Source organism: Scomber japonicus, chromosome 10 (assembly GCF_027409825.1).
Source record: "Scomber japonicus isolate fScoJap1 chromosome 10, fScoJap1.pri, whole genome shotgun sequence".
Taxonomy (NCBI): domain Eukaryota; kingdom Metazoa; phylum Chordata; class Actinopteri; order Scombriformes; family Scombridae; genus Scomber; species Scomber japonicus.
This window is the reverse complement of record NC_070587.1, coordinates 35,256,470-35,279,079: the sequence shown is the minus strand read 5'-3', so window position 1 is coordinate 35,279,079 and position 22,610 is coordinate 35,256,470. Positions and strand designations below refer to the sequence as shown.

General features: G+C 39.8%; 3 protein-coding genes across 3 annotated transcripts; all 3 read right to left on the bottom strand.

The window, feature by feature from the left end:
- Positions 1-356: 356 nt before the first annotated feature.
- On the bottom strand, positions 357-3,946 carry LOC128366973 (GTPase IMAP family member 9-like). Its single transcript, XM_053327734.1, has 2 exons — positions 3,925-3,946; positions 357-1,351 (listed from the first exon to the last, which is right to left on the bottom strand). The coding sequence occupies exons 1-2, from the start codon at positions 3,944-3,946 to the stop codon at positions 357-359; spliced, it is 1,017 nt and encodes a 338-aa protein (XP_053183709.1).
- Positions 3,947-4,079: 133 nt separating this feature from the next.
- LOC128366972 (GTPase IMAP family member 4-like) lies at positions 4,080-8,362 on the bottom strand. The gene is made up of 7 exons (XM_053327733.1): positions 8,309-8,362; positions 8,111-8,193; positions 7,457-7,547; positions 6,797-6,880; positions 5,467-5,477; positions 5,233-5,249; positions 4,080-5,071 (listed from the first exon to the last, which is right to left on the bottom strand). The coding sequence occupies exons 1-7, from the start codon at positions 8,360-8,362 to the stop codon at positions 4,080-4,082; spliced, it is 1,332 nt and encodes a 443-aa protein (XP_053183708.1).
- A 3,070-nt stretch (positions 8,363-11,432) lies between these two features.
- Positions 11,433-13,308, bottom strand: LOC128366971 (GTPase IMAP family member 9-like). Its single transcript, XM_053327732.1, has 2 exons — positions 13,284-13,308; positions 11,433-12,424 (listed from the first exon to the last, which is right to left on the bottom strand). Exons 1-2 carry the CDS (start codon positions 13,306-13,308, stop codon positions 11,433-11,435), a joined length of 1,017 nt encoding a protein of 338 aa, XP_053183707.1.
- Between the last annotated feature and the right edge of the window lie 9,302 nt (positions 13,309-22,610).

The window sequence follows — 22,610 nt, the reverse complement described above, 5'->3', positions numbered from 1 at the left end:
ATAGAGCAGAGCACCTCCTCAGTGTACCATTAGTGTTTTATTCACATGTATTTATGCATGTAGCTCGTTGCTCAAAAAAGAACGTGTGCCCCTTCTCCAAATTCATACTTTTTACATCTTTTTGAAATATTTCTCTTTTTCTAGTTCATTTTATTCTACTCTTTTTATTCACATGATTATTTCATTCAGACTTTTGCTAACCTGAGAGGCCAACAGTGTTCATGTGGTAAAAGATGAGAGATGCATGTTGGTGCTAAAATGTATGAATAATGATAGGAAGAAATTTGAATTTAAAGATTGTTTATTTCACATCAGTTGAGTAGCACATAAATACAAAGTATAACAGAATAACCAAATCAGAGAATTGTACAATCATTGTTGTCCTGCAGCTGTCTTTGCCTTCTCAGTCTTTCTCTTTCCTCTTCCAGTTCTCTTTCACGTTCTTCCTCTAAATGTCTCTGCATATTTGCAATTTCTCTCTCTCTCTCCTCTCTCTCTCTCTCCCTTGCGGCTTCTCTTTCCTGCCTCTCTCTCTCCCTCTCCCTTTCCCTCTCCTCCCTTTCCCTCCTTCTTTCCTCCTCTCTCTCTCTCATCTCCCTCTCTCTCTCAGCCTGGAGTCGGGCATGCATTCTCTCCATCTGTTTCTCATATTTTTCCTGTATTTTCCTCTCCAGTTCTTCTTGTTTTCTGCGTATTTCTTCTTCTTTTTCGTAGAGGATGCGTTGTTTCTCCTCTTCGACTGCCCTCTCAGCGTCTTGGAACATCTGGTTGGTGTAGTGGCTTCCTCCGTTCTTCTGGACTATGTTTCTGATCTTCTGGAGCAGCTCAGTGACCTGAGCTCCATCTTTCAGCTGATTATTGAAGACATGATACTGGCCGTTACATCTGGCTATAAGTTCCTGTATGTCTGAACTTTCACCCAAGAACTCTTCAATAGGGGTACCTTTAAGAAGATCACCACCAGTAAAGAGCACCATGCTGTATCTGTCTGCAGCCTGACCAAAGATTTCTTGAATCTTCTGCACCGTCTTCATTTCTTCTTCAGTGTATCTTCCCAGTCTGATGACTACCAGGAAGACATGGGGTCCAGGAGCAGCATAAGTGATGCACTGGGTCACATCTTTAGTTGTTCTATCCATGCCAAACCTGGTGTCAAACAAGCCTGGGGTGTCAATAACAGCAACCTGTTGTCCAAACACCTCACATCTGTCCTTAGAACAGTCTACAGTCATAGACTTAGCACTCAACTTTGATGCAAAGCACTTTCTTCCCAGGATGGTGTTTCCAGAGGCACTCTTTCCAACTCCAGTCTTCCCCACCATCACTATCCTCAGCTCCTCGTGATTTTGTCCTGAATGGAAGAATAAATAACATTTTATTACATGAGATTCTTGTTATCATTTTTATTAATTTCTGTGCATAACAAAGTGATCTCTTGCATATCGAGTCCAACATATTCCTTCATCTGTTTTTAATTTCAAAAGTAAGGGGCAGTTGGGGGGGGGGGCTCACCGGTAAGCGCCTTGTCGCTGGGGTAAGAAAACGTTTGTTTTCAATGGGCTAGTTGTTGCACTATAATATGAACAGGGCATTATACATTTTTGGAAGAATGCAAGTAGATCGAAGCACAAACTTTTATTTTGAAGCGGGTTAGCGTTTCCGTTATCATGTTTCCTACAGTATGTCACTTGCATGTTGTTTATATATCCTGGACATTTATATATCCTGGAAAAGAACTAAATTAATTAATTATATATAAATAATTGAATAAATTAATTAAATACTTCATTCAATTATTTATATGTAATTAATTAATTCAGTTCTTTTCATTTCCAACTTGAATACAGTTCTTGAACATCACAGTCAGGTTGATTTATTCGTGTAGATTCTTCATGCTGAAGATCAGCCTTGATTTTATCTATCCTCCCTGTCTGCATATCTAGGATGCTCCACATTTACTCCTGACTGCAACCACTGCTCACCCCTCCCTCCACCATTTACAAGAAAAGGCAGCATTTCTTTCCAACTGCATGATGAACTACACTACACATGTGTTCCCCCTATGGACAGAAAATAGAACTGCATTTGTTCTGTTACTAAAATGTTCTCTGTCACTATAAACAGAATTGTGTCCAGACTGAGAGCTTATGAGTGTGACCCGTCTGATGTGTGATGATGAGGTTTCATAAATGAGCTCTTAACCAGCAGTTTAACTGCTGGCTTTGATGTAAAACAGATAGGAGCTGCAGGGAACTTGCTGCAGAGCTGGTGACAGTTATGAACAAGGGTAGGAAAGTTCAGTGACAGGACATATCTGAAACAGCGGCCTCTACACTGTCTACCTTTGTGAAGTTAAAGGTTACTGCAGCTGCAGAGCTGATGATTTCTATAAATGAGGGCAGGTCACATCTGTATGCACACTGCACAGTGATTAGCAGGATGGAACACAGGATGGGCAAGACTGAGGTCTAGTTCCACAAGTATTTTCCTCATTCTCTCGTCCTCCTGATTTTAGTGGGAGCCTCCTTATTTTAAATCCTATCTTTCACTCTGCTTCCAATCGGTAATTTCTTCCATTAATCACCTGATTTCATTGTAATACAAATCAAATGGGTGTTTGTCAGTGTCTGTTTCAGGTATGTGTTGTTGTACCACAGGCCTAAGCAGTGGATGGGACACTGTGGGCAAAGCAGCTTAAAATATTCTACAATATATATATATATATATATGTATATATATAATGCTTGCTTGAAGTAATTATTCACATGTGATGGTTTTGTTGTACTTGCAGTCATGAGCATTGCTGACTTGAGTTAAATGTTGTCTTCTACTTCATGTATGGAATCAGAGTGGTAATGAAGAGTTTTAAACAAAACACACTGAAAACTGATTTGCTATTTACTATTTTATAAAATCTGTTCTCAGCCCCACAATTTTTAACTTCTGCTGGTCATTAGTGACGCACATGACCAAGTTTTAAGATCAGTGATTAACTTCTTCTTGCTGACTTGCTCATGTCTGTTAGTGTGGCAAAACGTGATGGTGTTTGTTTATGATTTACTGTGTGTGTGGGAAGATGATTGTGAATTACACTTGAAGATCTGACCTTGTGGTCTGAGCTGTTCTCATAAACCATTTCCTTGTTTAAGTCAATGGTTAAAAACAAATACTGAAACTGGGTTGTGCACTGTGTAGCTGCCATTATACGAGGGTGGGAAATGATTAATTTGGACTCCCCCACTTTTACAATGTATTTTCACTCTTCTTGTATAATTTTGATGTTTCACACAATGTAACTGAGCTCAGACCAACACATTTTGCACTACAAGCCTAAGAGAGCCAGAAATGAGACCACATTAGACTAAGTCCACATGACCAGTTTTCACAAACAGAACATCTATACATGTTTTAATGAGTGTGTGGAGTCCTCTTGTTAATCTGGTGGATATTATTACTTACTTACTTTGTAATCAGCAGCACAGAAGCATGAAAGTGAAGTTATATTTCATAAATATTGTTAATTTAAATATTTTTGTATCAAAGAGCACGTTAAAATATGTTATGTGTCACAGTCTGGCTGTATTATCATATACAGTGAATGTGTCCTAGATATGACATTAATGAGTTATCTACTGTATAAATACATTCATTTGCAGTGCTTGTTATTTAACTGTATACTTGTTGTGACTGTATAACTAATATAAGACTAACTGTCCATCAGCTATAGAGCAGAGCACCTCCTCAGTGTACCATTAGTGTTTTATTCACATGTATTTATGCATGTAGCTCGTTGCTCAAAAAAGAACGTGTGCCCCTTCTCCAAATTCATACTTTTTACATCTTTTTGAAATATTTCTCTTTTTCTAGTTCATTTTATTCTACTCTTTTTATTCACATGATTATTTCATTCAGACTTTTGCTAACCTGAGAGGCCAACAGTGTTCATGTGGTAAAAGATGAGAGATGCATGTTGGTGCTAAAATGTATGAATAATGATAGGAAGAAATTTGAATTTAAAGATTGTTTATTTCACATCAGTTGAGTAGCACATAAATACAAAGTATAACAGAATAACCAAATCAGAGAATTGTACAATCATTGTTGTCCTGCAGCTGTCTTTGCCTTCTCAGTCTTTCTCTTTCCTCTTCCAGTTCTCTTTCACGTTCTTCCTCTAAATGTCTCTGCATATTTGCAATTTCTCTCTCTCTCTCCTCTCTCTCTCTCTCCCTTGCGGCTTCTCTTTCCTGCCTCTCTCTCTCCCTCTCCCTTTCCCTCTCCTCCCTTTCCCTCCTTCTTTCCTCCTCTCTCTCTCTCATCTCCCTCTCTCTCTCAGCCTGGAGTCGGGCATGCATTCTCTCCATCTGTTTCTCATATTTTTCCTGTATTTTCCTCTCCAGTTCTTGTTTTCTGCGTATTTCTTCTTCTTTTTCGTAGAGGATGCGTCGTTTCTCCTCTTCGACTGCCCTCTCAGCGTCTTGGAACATCTGGTTGGTGTAGTGGCTTCCTCCGTTCTTCTGGACTATGTTTCTGATCTTCTGGAGCAGCTCAGTGACCTGAGCTCCATCTTTCAGCTCATTATTGAAGACATGATACTGGCCGTTACATCTGGCTATAAGTTCCTGTATGTCTGATCTTTCACCCAAGAACTCTTCAATAGGGGTACCTTTAAGAAGATCACCACCAGTAAAGAGCACCATGCTGTATCTGTCTGCAGCCTGACCAAAGATTTCTTGAATCTTCTGCACCGTCTTCATTTCTTCTTCAGTGTATCTTCCCAGTCTGATGACTACCAGGAAGACATGGGGTCCAGGAGCAGCATAAGTGATGCACTGGGTCACATCTTTAGTTGTTCTATCCATGCCAAACCTGGTGTCAAACAAGCCTGGGGTGTCAATAACAGCAACCTGTTGTCCAAACACCTCACATCTGTCCTTAGAACAGTCTACAGTCATAGACTTAGCACTCAACTTTGATGCAAAGCACTTTCTTCCCAGGATGGTGTTTCCAGAGGCACTCTTTCCAACTCCAGTCTTCCCCACCATCACTATCCTCAGCTCCTCGTGATTTTGTCCTGAATGGAAGAATAAATAACATTTTATTACATGAGATTCTTGTTATCATTTTTATTAATTTCTGTGCATAACAAAGTGATCTCTTGCATATCGAGTCCAACATATTCCTTCATCTGTTTTTAATTTCAAAAGTAAGGGGCAGTTGGGGGGGGGGGCTCACCGGTAAGCGCCTTGTCGCTGGGGTAAGAAAACGTTTGTTTTCAATGGGCTAGTTGTTGCACTATAATATGAACAGGGCATTATACATTTTTGGAAGAATGCAAGTAGATCGAAGCACAAACTTTTATTTTGAAGCGGGTTAGCGTTTCCGTTATCATGTTTCCTACAGTATGTCACTTGCGTGTTGTTTATATATCCTGGACATTTATATATCCTGGATATATAAACAACATACCAGTTGGAGTTCTACACAAAAAGAATAAAAACAGCAGAGGGAATGATGCACAACCATAATTGTTTATTACCAGATTATTGCACGCAGGTTTCTAGTTGTAGAAGAACAGAAGATGGAAATGAAGGAGAACCATGGTTTAACATCAGAAATGATGGGATAAAAATGATCCTGCAAGAATCCATCACTCTACCTTTTTCCCAAAAAGCACAAACACACACAGTGTGTGGAATGATCTGTACAATAAATATTCATACCTTCTTCACATGCCACTTTTTAAGTTACAACAGTGTAATCAAAATGCACATGTACACACCCACACACCCACACACCCATACACACACACACACACACACACACACACACACACACTGGTCAACTGCTATAAAAATGTAAGAAGTAATATATAATATAATATCAAAAATTAGACTTTCAGTCTCACGTCTCTTTTTTGAATGAAGAAAACATCGACCTTGATTTGGCTCCATACCCTCCCCACTGTTATCAAAAACTACTGCACAGATTAAAGGATTATTCCAGTTTGGTCTCATTTTCATAGTTTTAGCTATCATTTCTATCAGTAATGATAACACTGTATGTTGCTGAGATCTGGGAATGCAATGACATCACTACAATACAAAAAAAAAAACAGGCAGAAATAATGAACTGTGATTGATGTTAATAACACTAAGGCTTGGGTCATAATTGAACTCTTTGCTTTTGTTTTCTCTGAATAATAAATGTTTGCAACCTGCTCATGTTTCTGGACCTCAACTCTTATTTTGGTGAATACAACCCAACCAGCATTTCCATGTGCATGGGTTTGAACTAGGAACATTTTGCAGGTCCCACATGGTTTCAGTAACCATGGATTGGAACCAAGGGATTTAAGTGGACTAAGTGGGCATGGGCATAAACAGGGCAAATTGTATGGGCCCCATATTGTTTCAGAAACATGGGCCTCACATATGAAGCACATGTGGGCTGGCTAAATGGGCCCCATTTAATGTCCATTCTGATCCCACTTGAAGCCCATTTGGGCAAACACAGGTGGGGCCACCATGGAAACTGCAGACAAACCCACTTGGGACTCATATTTGCAGCCCAAATGTAACCCTTATGGGGCCCACATGGACATGCTGGCTGGGATCTGATACAAATCAGAGCAAAACTACAAAAATAAGACCTGATTAATAAACTGGAAGTATCCTTTGACTCAATCCGTCCTTCAAAGTGTTAAATCAGTCACACACACTCTTTCCACAGTTACCCCCCTCCCACACACACACACACACACACACACACACACAAACACACACACACACACACCTACCTTTGTCCTGGGTAAGAAATCAGGATCAGCTTCAATCCGGGCAATGATCTCACACAGGATGATGCCGTATGCAAATACATCCACCTGAGCAGAGGACAGGAAGTGATGTCAGTTCTATCCTGGTTGTGTGTGTGTGTGTGTGTGTGTGTGTGTGTGTGTGTGTTACCTCTGACTGAGCACACACAGGTTGGAGCTCCAACATGATTTATTTATGTTACAAGTATAGAACTAAATGTAACACAGCACAGTTTATGTTCTGTGTGGAGAGAATTTAAACACAATTATAAGCTTGGGGGTAAAATACTGTTCAAATACTGTACTGTTGGTCCTCTGCAGTCTGCTGCTTTAATATCTACATTCTTCATCTGACTGGGAGTGAGTGGAATGGAACACACCTTGGAAACTATGAACATCCTGGTGATATTCAAGTGTGTTTACTTTAGTGGTAGAGCAGTTTAAATGTTTATATAATTACAGTATAAGAACAATATGTACTCAGTCAGTTAGACAGCAGTATACATCTTAAGTCTGCATGTACTACTGGTCACACAGGACTGTACTGAAATGGTTAAGGGTGTGTTTAGAGGTGTTATTTCTTCTTTCACAATATTAAAGTGTTGTTTTAATATTGCAGAAGACAATAAAAAGAAACAGTTTTACCTTCTCATCGTACAGCTCTCCTCTCAGAACTTCAGGAGCCATCCAATAGGGAGAGCCCACGATGGCCAGAGGCTGCTTCTCTGCACCATCACTGTGAAGAATGACACCAGTGAGAATTAGCTGTGATATTAATTATAATGTTAGACACACTCCATTATTGACTTATCATACAATCATGTAATTATCAACATCATCATATCTACATATGGACTTCTTTTACGATACTGTATGATATTGTATGATACCGTTTATTGCGATTATTTTTGAGACAATATATCAGCTGATTAAAGCAGTTATAGAGACAGGCCTGCTTCATTAGGTAGAAATAGGACACAATGTACAATCCAATTCATTAGGATCCCCATTAGCTTTGTTAACAACAAACAATACATGAAATCACAGTATCAGTAAAGTAAAAAGGGTAAAACAAGCCGAATAGAAAGATCAGAAAAATAAATGTATAATTATACTGCATGATATTATATATTATATATTTAGGTAGGGGAGGGTAGGGTAAACTTTATTGAGCCTATGGTGACATTCAAAATGGACACAACAGTATTCTTGAATAAGTGATAACAAATAAAATCAAATAAAACAATACTAACTAAAACAATAGTGATGTAGAGTAGAGTGTGGATTCTCCCCACTGACCTGTAATCTGGGATCTTCTCTGCCAGGCCGAAGTCTCCCACCACAGCAGTGAACGCACCGTTGTCACAGTGAACCAGACAGTTCTGCACAGTAAAACAGTCAGTAAGTAGGTTACATCTACAAACACCTTAAAACACATCAAATACAAATAAACACATTTATTTGGTGAGACGTGAGCTGGTTCAATCATTCTGTAACATGAGCAGGAACACTGTCTGACACACTGGTGTCAAACATACGGTCCACGGCCATATCTGGCCCACTGGATAGTAGGAAAAGTCAGTTTATCAATATAACACACTGCTATTCTCACTGATTTTTGCTCGCTGTTCATAGTCAAGGCTTCTGATCTTCTCACTGACGTCCAACTCAAGATAATTGGCTTGTTAGTGGCCATGGCTGCAAAGCTTCAGTGTTGTATATATATCATTTATAGGTTATTATGTAATGGTGATGGTGCAGATCAAGACCACCTCTTGAGGTCTCGATCCAGTCCATTTGGTGCAGACCTGAGTGTGATTGTTGCATTCTGACCGACCCAAATGAACTGAAACACGGAGTAAAACTAACTACGGTTCAATTAAAGTGCACTAAATGCTGTTGGTGGCATTTAGGCATATTAGGGCATTTTCACAACAACAAAGGTTCTTACATTTAACTCTTAACTTTCTAACACCATGATATTTTCAGCTTGTTTCCTGTTATTCATTTGCTTCGAGCCTCCTGTTTCCTGATTCGGTTGCTAGGAGGCCAGATGTATCTAAGCAACAGTAAAACATACAGACCTTCGTAACTGGAGTACGTAAGAGGGAGCACATAACGCCCATCCTGGCATCCCTCCACTGGCTACCTGAGCACTTTAGAGTCCATTTTAAGATTCTTTTATTTGTTTTTAAATCTTTAAATGGTCTGGCCCCGCTCTACCTCTCTGAGCTCCTTCACCCCCACGCTCCTGCTCGGTACCTCAGGTCAGCTGGTCTGCTGCTCCTTGAGGTACCGAGGTCATTAATGTGTTTAGAAGAAAATGTTTGAATTCACTTTACACAGTCATAAAACCTTGCACTCCATCTCTCTTTCACTTACAAGAAATGGCAGAAGAACTGCAGACAATGGGCTTCATTCAGTGCGTACACACAAAAATCTGTACTTAAACCATGCCTACGAATGTTTGACGCACAAATCTGAGATTCATCAATATGTTCTTACTTAAATTTGTCTATACTCAGCAAACAAATGTCCTCAGACCATAATACGCACAAATGATGGCAGGGCTGTAGTGCTCTATATGCCTTAATGATGGTAAGTTAAAACACCTTATTACAAAATGTGCACTGAATACATTTGTGAGATATTTCATTTTTCCTAAAATCTTCATTTTTCTGAAGCAAATGACACACACACACACACACACACACACACACACACACACACACACACACACACATTAAATCATTAACTTATTTATTTGTGAGGTCATTTGATAACTGTTCGTGTTTCATTAATGTTTTCTATTGCATCATCTGGGCTTACAAATTATATTCTTAGCCTAATTAATTCACTTTTGCAAGCAGCAATGCTATTTTCATTTAAATAAAAGTTTGTTTTGATTGAATTGCACTCGTTAATTACAAAAGATACAAGAAATTACAGTTGTTGGTGGATATCATCACATTCTCCCTCATTCCTTGAACAATTCCTCTTTATGATAACTGTCCAATAATTGCTGCCAGTCTCTCATCCTGAGCTGTCAGATCTGGTGCTCCTTGTCTTCCTCCTGTTTGCCTATTTTTGTCTGGTTTATGGTTTTACTTGTGCCACTGTCCGACCCTCAGGGGACACAGTATTCACTGCTTCAGTTATTGCAGCATTAACATCGTCATTCTGGAGGACACTCTACAGTAAAGTGTGCCTTTTCTGGCTTCCACCTCTGACTCAATTATTTCAATTTCTGCTGTTGTGAAATTCTTCTGATTGTAACCTTTTGGGTCATCTCTAATAACTCAACTTCTTTCAACTTCTCTGTTCAGCACAGTGCTCTCTTCATGATGCACCAAACCGATGTCCTTACAGTATATAGAGAAATAGAGGCGTGGCAGTATGCTGATTGTAGATAGCAGACACGCGCCTGTCAATGAATGATTCTAATTCACTAACATACGCACGATGCTAAGAACAAAATTGGCCAGTATGCACGTGTCATGAATCCAGCAGTGATTTTTCACAAGCCCTTATTTTGTGCGTGGAGTAAGAACATTTCTGCGTACGTATTTGTGAATGAGGCCGATGGCCTGCTACAATTGCCACTAAATTAATTGGTGCTTGTTATTTATGAGTTTTTATTTCATTATGACACTTTAAATGATAGAAATGTGATCACCTGTCACCTTTGAGGAAGTGTCTCCTGCCTTTCAGCAGTTTTGCCAACTGTCAGCCAATAAGTTCCTATTAGCAGAGTAGTCGAATCATTCTTGGATTCTTACCTGTATTTGTGCTTGATTTTCACTCTTCTTGTATAATTTTGATGTTTCACACAATGTAACTGAGCTCAGACCAACACATTTTGCACTACAAGCCTAAGAGAGCCAGAAATGAGACCACATTAGACTAAGTCCACATGACCAGTTTTCACAAACAGAACATCTATACATGTTTTAATGAGTGTGTGGAGTCCTCTTGTTAATCTGGTGGATATTATTACTTACTTACTTTGTAATCAGCAGCACAGAAGCATGAAAGTGAAGTTATATTTCATAAATATTGTTAATTTAAATATTTTTGTATCAAAGAGCACGTTAAAATATGTTATGTGTCACAGTCTGGCTGTATTATCATATACAGTGAATGTGTCCTAGATATGACATTAATGAGTTATCTACTGTATAAATACATTCATTTGCAGTGCTTGTTATTTAACTGTATACTTGTTGTGACTGTATAACTAATATAAGACTAACTGTCCATCAGCTATAGAGCAGAGCACCTCCTCAGTGTACCATTAGTGTTTTATTCACATGTATTTATGCATGTAGCTCGTTGCTCAAAAAAGAACGTGTGCCCCTTCTCCAAATTCATACTTTTTACATCTTTTTGAAATATTTCTCTTTTTCTAGTTCATTTTATTCTACTCTTTTTATTCACATGATTATTTCATTCAGACTTTTGCTAACCTGAGAGGCCAACAGTGTTCATATGGTAAAAGATGAGAGATGCATGTTGGTGCTAAAATGTATGAATAATGATAGGAAGAAATTTGAATTTAAAGATTGTTTATTTCACATCAGTTGAGTAGCACATAAATACAAAGTATAACAGAATAACCAAATCAGAGAATTGTACAATCATTGTTGTCCTGCAGCTGTCTTTGCCTTCTCAGTCTTTCTCTTTCCTCTTCCAGTTCTCTTTCACGTTCTTCCTCTAAATGTCTCTGCATATTTGCAATTTCTCTCTCTCTCTCCTCTCTCTCTCTCTCCCTTGCGGCTTCTCTTTCCTGCCTCTCTCTCTCCCTCTCCCTTTCCCTCTCCTCCCTTTCCCTCCTTCTTTCCTCCTCTCTCTCTCTCATCTCCCTCTCTCTCTCAGCCTGGAGTCGGGCATGCATTCTCTCCATCTGTTTCTCATATTTTTCCTGTATTTTCCTCTCCAGTTCTTGTTTTCTGCCTATTTCTTCTTCTTTTTCTTTGAGGATGCGTTGTTTCTCCTCTTCGACTGCCCTCTCAGCGTCTTGGAACATCTGGTTGGTGTAGTGGTTTCCGCCGTTCTTCTGGACTATGTTTCTGATCTTCTGGAGCAGCTCAGTGACCTGAGCTCCATCTTTCAGCTGATTATTGAAGACATGATACTGGCCGTTACATCTGGCTATAAGTTCCTGTATGTCTGAACTTTCACCCAAGAACTCTTCAATAGGGGTACCTTTAAGAAGATCACCACCAGTAAAGAGCACCATGCTGTATCTGTCTGCAGCCTGACCAAAGATTTCTTGAATCTTCTGCACCGTCTTCATTTCTTCTTCAGTGTATCTTCCCAGTCTGATGACCACCAGGAAGACATGGGGTCCAGGAGCAGCATAAGTGATGCACTGGGTCACATCTTTAGTTGTTCTATCCATGCCAAACCTGGTGTCAAACAAGCCTGGGGTGTCAATAACAGCAACCTGTTGTCCAAACACCTCACATCTGTCCTTAGAACAGTCTACAGTCATAGACTTAGCACTGAACTTTGATTCAAAGCATCGTCTTCCCAGGATGGTGTTTCCAGAGGCACTCTTTCCAACTCCAGTCTTCCCCACCATCACAATCCTCAGCTCCTCGTGATTTTGTCCTGAATGGAAGAATAAATAACATTTTATTACATGAGATTCTTGTTATTCAAAAGCTTTCATTTTTATTAATTTCTGTGCATAACAAAGTGATCTCTTGCATATCGAGTCCAACATATTCCTTCATCTGTTTTTAATTTCAAAAGTAAGGGGCAGTTGGGGGGGAGCTCACCGGTAAGCGCCTTGTCGCTGGGGTAAGAAAACTTTTGTTTTCAATGGGCTAGTTCCCCTAATCTCCTGGACATTTATATATCCTGGATATATAAACAACACGCAAGTGACATACTGTAGGAAACATGATAACGGAAACGCTAACCCTTTTCAAAATAAAAGTTTGTGCTTCGATCTACTTGCATTCTTCCAAAAATGTATAATGCCCTGTTAATATTATAGCGCAACAACTAGCCCATTGAAAACAACACAAGTTTTCTTACCTTAGTCAAGCAGCTAAAAGATGTTGAAGAAGATGGGCATTCACTCTCTTCAAATGTCTTGTGGCTACAATGATAGCCTGCTGCATTCAACAAAGCGCACATTGACAGGAAATGCTTTTGAATTAAAAATGGCCCGATTAAATTAATTTGAATTAACTCAATATTCTCCCTCTTTTGAATTAAATAAACAGAATTCTTATGCTTCATTTAACTATAATGAGTGGATTTTATTCTAAACATTTGTATTTGAAATTTAATTAAATAACTGCCACAAAATCAAAGACACAATTATATTGAATATATTCGACCTAATACATTAATTAAAATCTACATGACGATGAAGTTAATAGTACTCAAATAGTGCTATTGTCAAGATACATCTTGGAGTGTATCTTGACAACAGCACAGTAATATCACAATGACTTACCATAGGAGTAGTAATGGCTGGCCATGTTACAGAGTGCAGATGCCAGAACTGGTGAATGAAGTTCAGTCTCTCTGCTGCTGCTCTGTTCTTTATGTCTCCTAGCAGCAAACCACACCTACTGTTACTGTACTGTGAACATCACAGTGAAACTAAAACTGAATCCTGGCCTGTTCAGTCAAAACTGTTCAGTTTTCACAATTTGAATGTCTAAATGTACGGTCATCATGCATACACTTCTCTTTCTACTTTGACTTCACTTCCATTTGTGTATTTCTATACTCATTACCAGAGTATATGTAACCATGCAACTAAAGACTAAAATAATGTGCCGGCATCTTACTGAGATTTTGATTCCAATTCATTAATAACAATGTAATCTTTACATTGTAAGCAAAACACCATCAATAAAATGTAAGAGATGACCCTAAAGATAAAATTAATCACATGCAACTATTTTTAGTCGCAGTATGAACATTTTTCTCATAATCAGCTTCATTTAATACTTTTTCAAATCAGTTCCTAATCTCATGGAGGGTAGGCTACCACTGTCTTGATAACCTTATAGTTGGTATCAAATGATATAGTCCTTTCTAGAACATCTACTGAAAATTAATAGAAAAGTATTCAAAAATTGTTAACCAAATAAAGTGTTACCCAAACATTAATTAATTAATTAATTAAATAATTTATTCAATTATTTATATATAATTAATTAATTCAGTTCTTTTCATTTCCAACTTGAATACAGTTCTTGAACATCACAGTCAGGTTGATTTATTTGTGTAGATTCTCCATGCTGAAGATCAGCCTTGATTTTATCTATCCTCCCTGTCTGCATATCTAGGATGCTCCACATTTACTCCTGACTGCAACCACTGCTCACCCCTCCCTCCACCATTTACAAGAAAAGGCAGCATTTCTTTCCAACTGCATGATGAACTACACTACACATGTGTTCCCCCTATGGACAGAAAATAGAACTGCATTTGTTCTGTTACTAAAATGTTCTCTGTCACTATAAACAGAATTGTGTCCAGACTGAGAGCTTATGAGTGTGACCCGTCTGATGTTGTGTGATGATGAGGTTTCATAAATGAGCTCTTAACCAGCAGTTTAACTGCTGGCTTTGATGTAAAACAGATAGGAGCTGCAGGGAACTTGCTGCAGAGCTGGTGACAGTTATGAACAAGGGTAGGAAAGTTCAGTGACAGGACATATCTGAAACAGCGGCCTCTACACTGTCTACCTTTGTGAAGTTAAAGGTTACTGCAGCTGCAGAGCTGATGATGTCTATAAATGAGGGCAGGTCACATCTGTATGCACACTGCACAGTGATTAGCAGGATGGAACACAGGATGGGCAAGACTGAGGTCTAGTTCCACAAGTATTTTCCTCATTCTCTCGTCCTCCTGATTTTAGTGGGAGCCTCCTTATTTTAAATCCTATCTTTCACTCTGCTTCCAATCGGTAATGTCTTCCATTAATCACCTGATTTCATTGTAATACAAATCAAATGGGTGTTTGTCAGTGTCTGTTTCAGGTATGTGTTGTTGTACCACAGGCCTAAGCAGTGGATGGACACTGTGGGCAAAGCAGCTTAAAATATTCTACAATATATATATATATATATATATATATATATATATATATATATATATATATATATATATATATATATATATACATATATACATATACATATATATAATGCTTGCTTGAAGTAATTATTCACATGTGATGGTTTTGTTGTACTTGCAGTCATGAGCATTGTTGACTTGAGTTAAATGTTGTCTTCTACTTCATGTATGGAATCAGAGTGGTAATGAAGAGTTTTAAAACACATTGAAAACTGATTTGCTATTTTATAAAATCTGTTCTCAGCCCCACAATTTTTAACTTCTGCTGGTCATTAGTGACGCACTCACCAAGTTTTAAGATCAGTGATTAACTTCTTCTTGCTGAACTGTTGTAGTTACATTCCAGGGCCTTTGACTTTTTAAAGAGCTTTTTCAATCAAAGAAGAGAGTTTCATGCTAGATGGTGTTCAAACTGTGAGTCAAGTAATGCCGTCTATGAGAATCGAAGCTTGATAAGCGCAGTTTCAGGAGCGGGAACACACACACCAATTACACCCCTTCCGGCTCCTATATAAACAGACCTAACAGCTTCCACGCCAAGTGTAAGGCTTCAGTTTGCCACACACTGGTAGTATTGTAATAAACCTTGTAAACCGGGCAGGCAAATACTGCCACCAACTGGAATTAACCAGTAAAGGTTTTTGTCAGAGGATTTAGTTACCCACACACACACACACAGGACACAGGAAGCAGTTATATAGACAATTACAAAACTTTATTTCCTTTTCAATAATAATAATAATTTAAGGCACAGGAGCACCAGCTGAGACAGGTAACAGTAGGCCAAAATAGCCAGGACATAAAATGTACAACACCCAGAGCTCAGTTCACACCACAAAAGGGCTAGATAGACAATAGACTAGCTTACACCACACACTGCTTTTAAATCACAGCACTGCACACTCTTATAAAGAAGTACACCACAGCATGCTTCAATTGATGCCTCCCTCACTGCAACTTAGTGAGCAATGTATGTTTCATTCCCCTCCCCTGACTATTATCCCCCCTGTCACCAAAACCTGCCGGCTCCCTGAGCAATTTAAAATAGGCTAACACAATTAAGACTACAGATAAAACAACAATAAACGGACATTAAATATGCAATTTTATATACTCAACTCGCCCACTGGCAAGGACCCCGCCCGGGGTCTTCGCTTGATGCGCCATCCGACTCCCCGGGGAACAACACTTCATCGGGCGGTGCGTCCAAAAGGTCTCAACCCCAAGCACCAGGTTACACACAGTCACCGCAGCACCGCTGATGAAGTGATGGGGGAACGGCTGTGGAAAACGGCGGCTAGCAGCCCTGTTAAAGCCCGACCCTGGCTACCTAAAGGAGGCAACTAGCCTCCCCTCCTCACCCAGGTTCAGCTCCCCTACCTTCCTATCTTCGCTCCGGCAGCCCTAACCAACTGCGAGCGCCTCTCCCCAGCCCAAAGGGTACCAGCCGCCAAACAAACAAGACGTCCACACAGCTCAGCTCTCCTCACAGATTGAACCCCTTTTCTACATCTCAGCTCTCTGCCTGGCGTCCCACAGGTGTGTCCAATAGTCCATAATTACTTTTTGCAGCGAAACAGCTCCACCTGCTGTCTCACTACAGTACCTTGGCTGTTGTTATATGCAGGAAGCAGCAGAAGCAGAACGAACCACAGTTCACAAACACTCATGATGGTCAAGAGGTCTGATCAACAGTCTGAGTGCTGCTGTCAGTGAAGAGTTTAATATACTGAAGGGAGAAACTGATCTTTAAATACCTAAACCTCAAATTCTGTCAGAGGTACGAGATGACGTCTCTTCTCTTTTGCTACAGGAAGTGCAAGACATGACTGCTTTTACAAATAGACACTTTTCGAGGCCTGTGCATGAGAGGAAGACAGCGAGCAGCATGTTCTTACCGCATTATACGTGATACGGAAACCACCTAACCCTAACCCATCTTCACACTTCAGTGTTTTAACACTTGAAGCGAGGCGGAGGACAAATGATCTTCATTTTGGAGACTAGTTTATACATTTGGCAGACATCATTTAAACAACAGCAAGGTAGAAAATATTTTGTTTGTGTAAAGTAAGAATAAATATGTGTTCTGAGTTTAACATACCACAGAAAAGTGTGTTGTTAACCACCCTGCAAAATTTGAATGAGTGAAAAAAATCGCCAAATATGTGAAATTAGGCTTCAAGGTTGTGTAAAACTTTTCCTCTACTACCAAAGGCTGTGGGCGTTCCCGCCGAGTCCACTGAAGCCCCGCCCCTACCTGTCAATCAAAGTCACCACCTCTACCAGAAACATGGACACTACGTCTGAGAGCTTTGTTTTGCTAGCTCAGCCGCTAGCTTATCAGCTAATTCGGCGGCTAACATTGTGGCTAGCTCGGCGGCTAACTCGGCGGCTAACTCGGCTGCTAGCTCGAGGGCTAACTCAGCTAGCTGGCTAACTGTAGGCTGTAGTAGTAGTAGTGTGTGCTGAATGTATTTATACCTCTACAGCAGCAGGGGCGGGTTTATGCTAATCACTAAATTCTGAACACAGGAATCTTGAAACACAGTTTGTGAAGCGTAGCTCCACAATTCAAATCTGAATGGTTGAAATGCTTTTTACACCTTTTTTAGAAATACATTGATGAACTAATCAATGTGTTTAGAAGAAAATGTGAAAATGAAAGAGAATCAGGAAATGACCTCAGATTTTGTGATGTTTTCCAGAAAGGATCTGAGATACATGACTCATAACAAAGAAGGAGTTATGTGTTACATTCTTTATTGTATTTGTTGATTTTGTGGTCCATTACAACAGTTTGACACAGAGCATTTCTAAACAAACTGGTCAAACTCAGTCATGAGTAGCAAGAAAGAAGAAGTGGAGAAGTGGAGGTTATATGTTGTTAGCTTTTAGAAAATATCAATCATATGTGACTTTGAGCTATGAGCCAAATATAACAGCATGTAAGCACAAATCACAATGCCAGTAACTGCACTAAGACCCTGAGCTGTATTAGACTCAGACCACCACCCATTAAACTCGTCTTATGACCAAGAAGTTAGTCTACACAGGAAGTAGTTTGGTTTCTAGCAGTGTGATGATGATAAGATAGAGAGGCGAGAGCTTTTCTTTCTCTTGGAAGTCAGAAATAAAAAAGTTATCAAAGTATCAATAAAACCCCTCTGATCCTGCAATCTCAATATTCAGGTAGACGATATCAGTTACATGTTTATGTTCTCTTGAATTTACTTTTGAGTGTTTTCATAGATTTCTGCGTCATGTTGATGGTGTACTGAGGTGACAGTTTGGTAGACATCATTTGTTGGCTGCTGAAGGCTTGTGTAGAGCTCATCTGGGTCATTGTGCTCCTATAAAAACAGATTATGTTGAACTCTGGTTGAAACACGGAGTCATTAGTGAAACATCTGCTTTTCAAGGTTCAAACACACTAAAACACTCTGATCAGAAAGTACATGACTCACCAACGGCCTGGGAGTTTCACACGCAGGTAATCCAGATGTGTCTGTTCTTGACCTGTTTCTTTAAATAAGATCAAATATCAGAGTTAGTGACACACCAAATACACACACACACACACACACACACACACATACACACACACATACACACACACACACACACACACACACACACACACACACACACACACACACACACACACACACCAGGCCTTCTGTGCTTTCCAACAAAACCATTTTAAAAGGTTTAAAGCTCTTCAGTCAGATTTTTTTTCACCTCCAATTAAATTTTTCTGAAGATAAATCCAAAAACAATTCCAGTAACAAAGATCAATAAATGCAGTAACACAACAACTTATTCCTGCTGCCAAACAGGTAGAAACCAGGCGGGGAGTTCTGGTCCTCTGAAATGAGGCCAACCAGGAAGTAACTTAGAACTGCATTCTATCAAAAGGCCACCAGGGGGCGACCGTCTCTATACAAGTCAATGGAGAATTCACCAACTTCTCACTTGATTTCTAACCTCAGTAAACGTTTTCAAAATGTGTTTATGGTCTCAATCGCTAGTTTAAAGCCTTCTTCAATGCAGTATGATGTTCATTTGGGACATTTTGGCCTCCCTGATTTTATATGTGACGATAAAGCAGGGTATACATTAGGGCGTGGCTACGTCCTGATTGACAGGTTGATTGACCAATGTCATCGAGATCCAGCCCTCGCAACCATAGCAACCTCCCCGCTCCAGCCATGGCCCCGCCTCATGCCCATATAAAAATATAAAATATGACTATTAAAGTCTCTCACCTGTTATTTCTTCTTCTGTGGATACATTTCAGGATAACTCCAGTTATGATGATGAATACAATCACACCAATAACAGAACTGATAATTGATGTTTTTGTGGACTCGTGAGCCTCTTCATCCTCTAAAAAACAAAAACTACTTGTCAGATAAATGCCACTGGAATTTTCTCTAATTGCAAAACAAAAAAAGATAAGATGCTTCTGTAATATTTGATTGTTGAAATCTGCAAGTCATTACTAATAAATGACCACGACATAGACCAAAACCAATGCAGGGTGTTACTGTGAACACTAATGCTGTTCAAGCACAACGTTTCTGTTATAATTACTGCATGTTGTATAAGCATCATACTGTCATGTTAACAATATAACACAATGCAAAATAATCAATGTAAATTTAACCAAAGTATGAAGACAAATATATAACTTATGTTTACCTTCCACAGTGATGTTAAGATGGAGAGTTTCTGTATGTCCAGGATATATACAATCACAGCTGTAGCTCCCACTGTCCTCTGGTGTTAAACTGGTCAGGTTAAGAAATATAGTCTGATTCTCTGTCATGAGTCTGAACCTGGAGTCACATCTATGATTAAAGCCGTGTTCAATGTGATATATCAGGTAACACTCTGGTCCTCTGATGCTCTCTGTGTTGATCTTACATATCATAAGTGTGAGAATATTGGTTTCATTGGTGCATATTGGAGCGACATATGGTTCTCTCCCAGTGGTTTTCACATCAGTCACTGCAAACAAACAATCATAAAAGTCATTATGAAATATAGAAAATATCTTTAAACCAAAGATGATTAGAAAACGACGTCAGTCTTCAATGATAAATAATAATAAAAAGTAGTTCCTGTACAGTACCTTGGCTGTTGTTATATGCAGGAAGCAGCAGAAGCAGAACGAACCACAGTTCACAAACACTCATGATGGTCAAGAGGTCTGATCAGAATAAAAAAGAAAGCAACTTGTTGTCGTGTTGCACGTATGAGCAACAATCACACAGGAAGCAGGACGTCAGTAACACAACAGAAGATAAGATAAGGTGGCTTTTATTGTCATGTAGAGTCACCTTTACAACCAAACTGGGAGCGCCACAACTGAAGGTGCATTACTATAAAACACAGAGACAAGAATAAAAGCAAGGTAGCTTTATTTATACAGAGCATTTCATACATAAAACAAATATTTATCGGTAAGAATTGAAATGAAACCCAACAATAAGAAAACATAAAAACAAATTCCAGAGAAAAATAAAATAAAATGCTAGAATAGAGCATTAAATGTAAGATTGAAGCATAAAATAATAATTAGCTTTAAAATCATTAAAAGTACATAGAGTGCAAATGAAAGATTTAAAAGAGCTCAATCATAATAAGCAGAGGAGAAGAGAAGTAAGTAAAAACACAGCTGAGACACGACTGTCATGAATAAAGAAAATAAATATAAAATAACTAAAAAACAGTGAAGGTGAGGATAAGAAGAAAAACGAGACATTTTAACAGCAAACACAAAGACAGACGAGCTGGAACAAGACGATGGGTTTATCCAGGGAAGATGATTAGAAAACGTCAGTCTTCAATGATAAATAATAAAAAGTAGTTCCTGTACAGTACCTTGGCTGTTGTTATATGCAGGAAGCAGCAGAAGCAGAACTGTAAAGTGTGCTTTTTATTCTCTCCTCGTACAGTAGTACAGACAACAACTGTCTTGGAACCCCAACGTAAACTCCCGCCTCCAGTTCACGTCTCACGTAACTACTCTGCGTAATACGTCTGACGTAGTCCACCTATGACATCTTCCCCTTTTGGATATTACAACAATCCCTAAATTATAACACTTATTATTTAGTGCAAATAACAACAACATCTGCTTAAAGCCAAATAACAGCAGTGCCCACTAGTGGCTAAAGTGTGAACATGCACTCAAAACTTAAGTGTATTAGCGTTTACCAATAATGTATAACAAATATGTATAACATTGTCATTTACCATTAAACACTTTGTATAACATTCCTCAACTTCTCATTTCCTTTTTTTTTTTTTTTTAGGTCAATGAACAGTTCAAACAATATTTCTCTCACTCTCACAGGTCAAGTCTACAGACAGGTTTGACAGGTCTACCGGACCTGGTTTGGGGAAGTCCATCAGTGTTCACTGTTGGACCCGGGGGTCTTGTTGTTGGGCTTGCCTGAGTGTCTGGTGGGCCCTTTTCAGGGCTCGTGTTGGCTGTCGCCATGGCCCCCTCAACCGGCACAGCTTGAAGGTGGCGACGGTTTCGCCTGTACAGAGCTCCTTGCTCTGTCTCGATGATGTAAGATCTCTGTGTGGTGCAACCACAGCAGGTGTGGTCCAGGTCTTTTGGTTGTCCAGTCTGGTGAGAACATAGTCTCCTTGCCGCAGTGGTGTGAGCTGCCTCACACCATGGCGCTTGTTGAAATAGAACGCCTGTTTGCTTTTCTCCACAGCATCACGAGCTCTGACGTGCTCTCTGTTCGGCCACTTTGGATGTAAGTTCTTTTCCAGGGTGGGCAGCGTCGTCCTGATCTTCCTACCCATCAGGAGCTCAGAAGGGCTGACACCAGTGCTGCTGTGTGGAGAGGATCTGTAAACCATGAGAGCAAGCAGGGGATCAGGTTGTTTCAGAATCCTCTTGGCCGTTTGGACTGCACGTTCTGCATGGCCATTCCCCTGTGGGTTATGGGGGCTAGAGGTTGTGTGTATAAAGTCCATCTTACGAGCAAAGTCTCTGAAGCTGTCACTACTGAACTGTGGCCCATTGTCACTGACTACCTCTTCAGCTATCCCGTGTCTAGCAAATGTGGCCTTCAGTTTCAAAACTATCTGTGTAGTTGTTGTGGTTGGCATGTGGAGTATCTCTAAGTATCTAGAGTAGTAGTCTGCTATAACCAGATAGTTCTCTCTCTCATGTTCACATAGATCTATGCCAATTTTCTTCCACGGCCTATCTGGTAGAGGCGTTGACAGGAGAGGTTCTCTGTTTTGTGCTCTCCTCTGCTCACGACAGTACATACAGTTCTCTACCTTAGCTGTAATCTGAGACGCCATGCCAGGCCACCATACTGAGGCGTTGGCTCTGTCTCTGCATTTGTTAACTCCTAGATGGCCCTCATGTATACGATCTAGCATCTCTGACCTCATTGTTCCAGGTATCACTATCCTGCACCCCCTGGTTACTAGCCCATCGCTAACAGACAGTTCATCCCTAACAGGAAAGTACTCCCTAACGCTGGTGTGTGTTTGCACTATGTGTTCAGGCCACCCCCCCTGTATGTACCTGATCACGTCTTGCAGTTGCTCATCTGCCGCTGTCTCTGTCCGAATGCAGTCCATTTTCTTGGGTGATGCAGGAACGCTGCTCAGCACCGCTGCAACGTAGCACTCCACGTCTGTGTGA

Excerpts from the sequence above, each read along its gene's own strand:
- LOC128366973 (XM_053327734.1), bottom strand. The coding sequence starts at position 3,946 with ATGAACACTGTTGGCCTCTCAG. Across the intron at positions 1,352-3,924 it reads GAACACTGTTGGCCTCTCAG|GACAAAATCACGAGGAGCTG; the intron begins GTTAGCAAAAGT and ends TCTTCCATTCAG.
- LOC128366972 (XM_053327733.1), bottom strand. The coding sequence starts at position 8,362 with ATGGCCGTGGACCGTATGTTTGACACCAGTGTGTCAGACAGTGTTCCT. Across the intron at positions 8,194-8,308 it reads CAGACAGTGTTCCTGCTCAT|AACTGTCTGGTTCACTGTGA; the intron begins GTTACAGAATGA and ends TTTACTGTGCAG. Across the intron at positions 7,548-8,110 it reads GAGAAGATCCCAGATTACAG|TGATGGTGCAGAGAAGCAGC; the intron begins GTCAGTGGGGAG and ends CATTCTTCACAG.
- LOC128366971 (XM_053327732.1), bottom strand. The coding sequence starts at position 13,308 with ATGGCCAGCCATTACTACTCCTATG. Across the intron at positions 12,425-13,283 it reads CAGCCATTACTACTCCTATG|GACAAAATCACGAGGAGCTG; the intron begins GTAAGTCATTGT and ends TCTTCCATTCAG.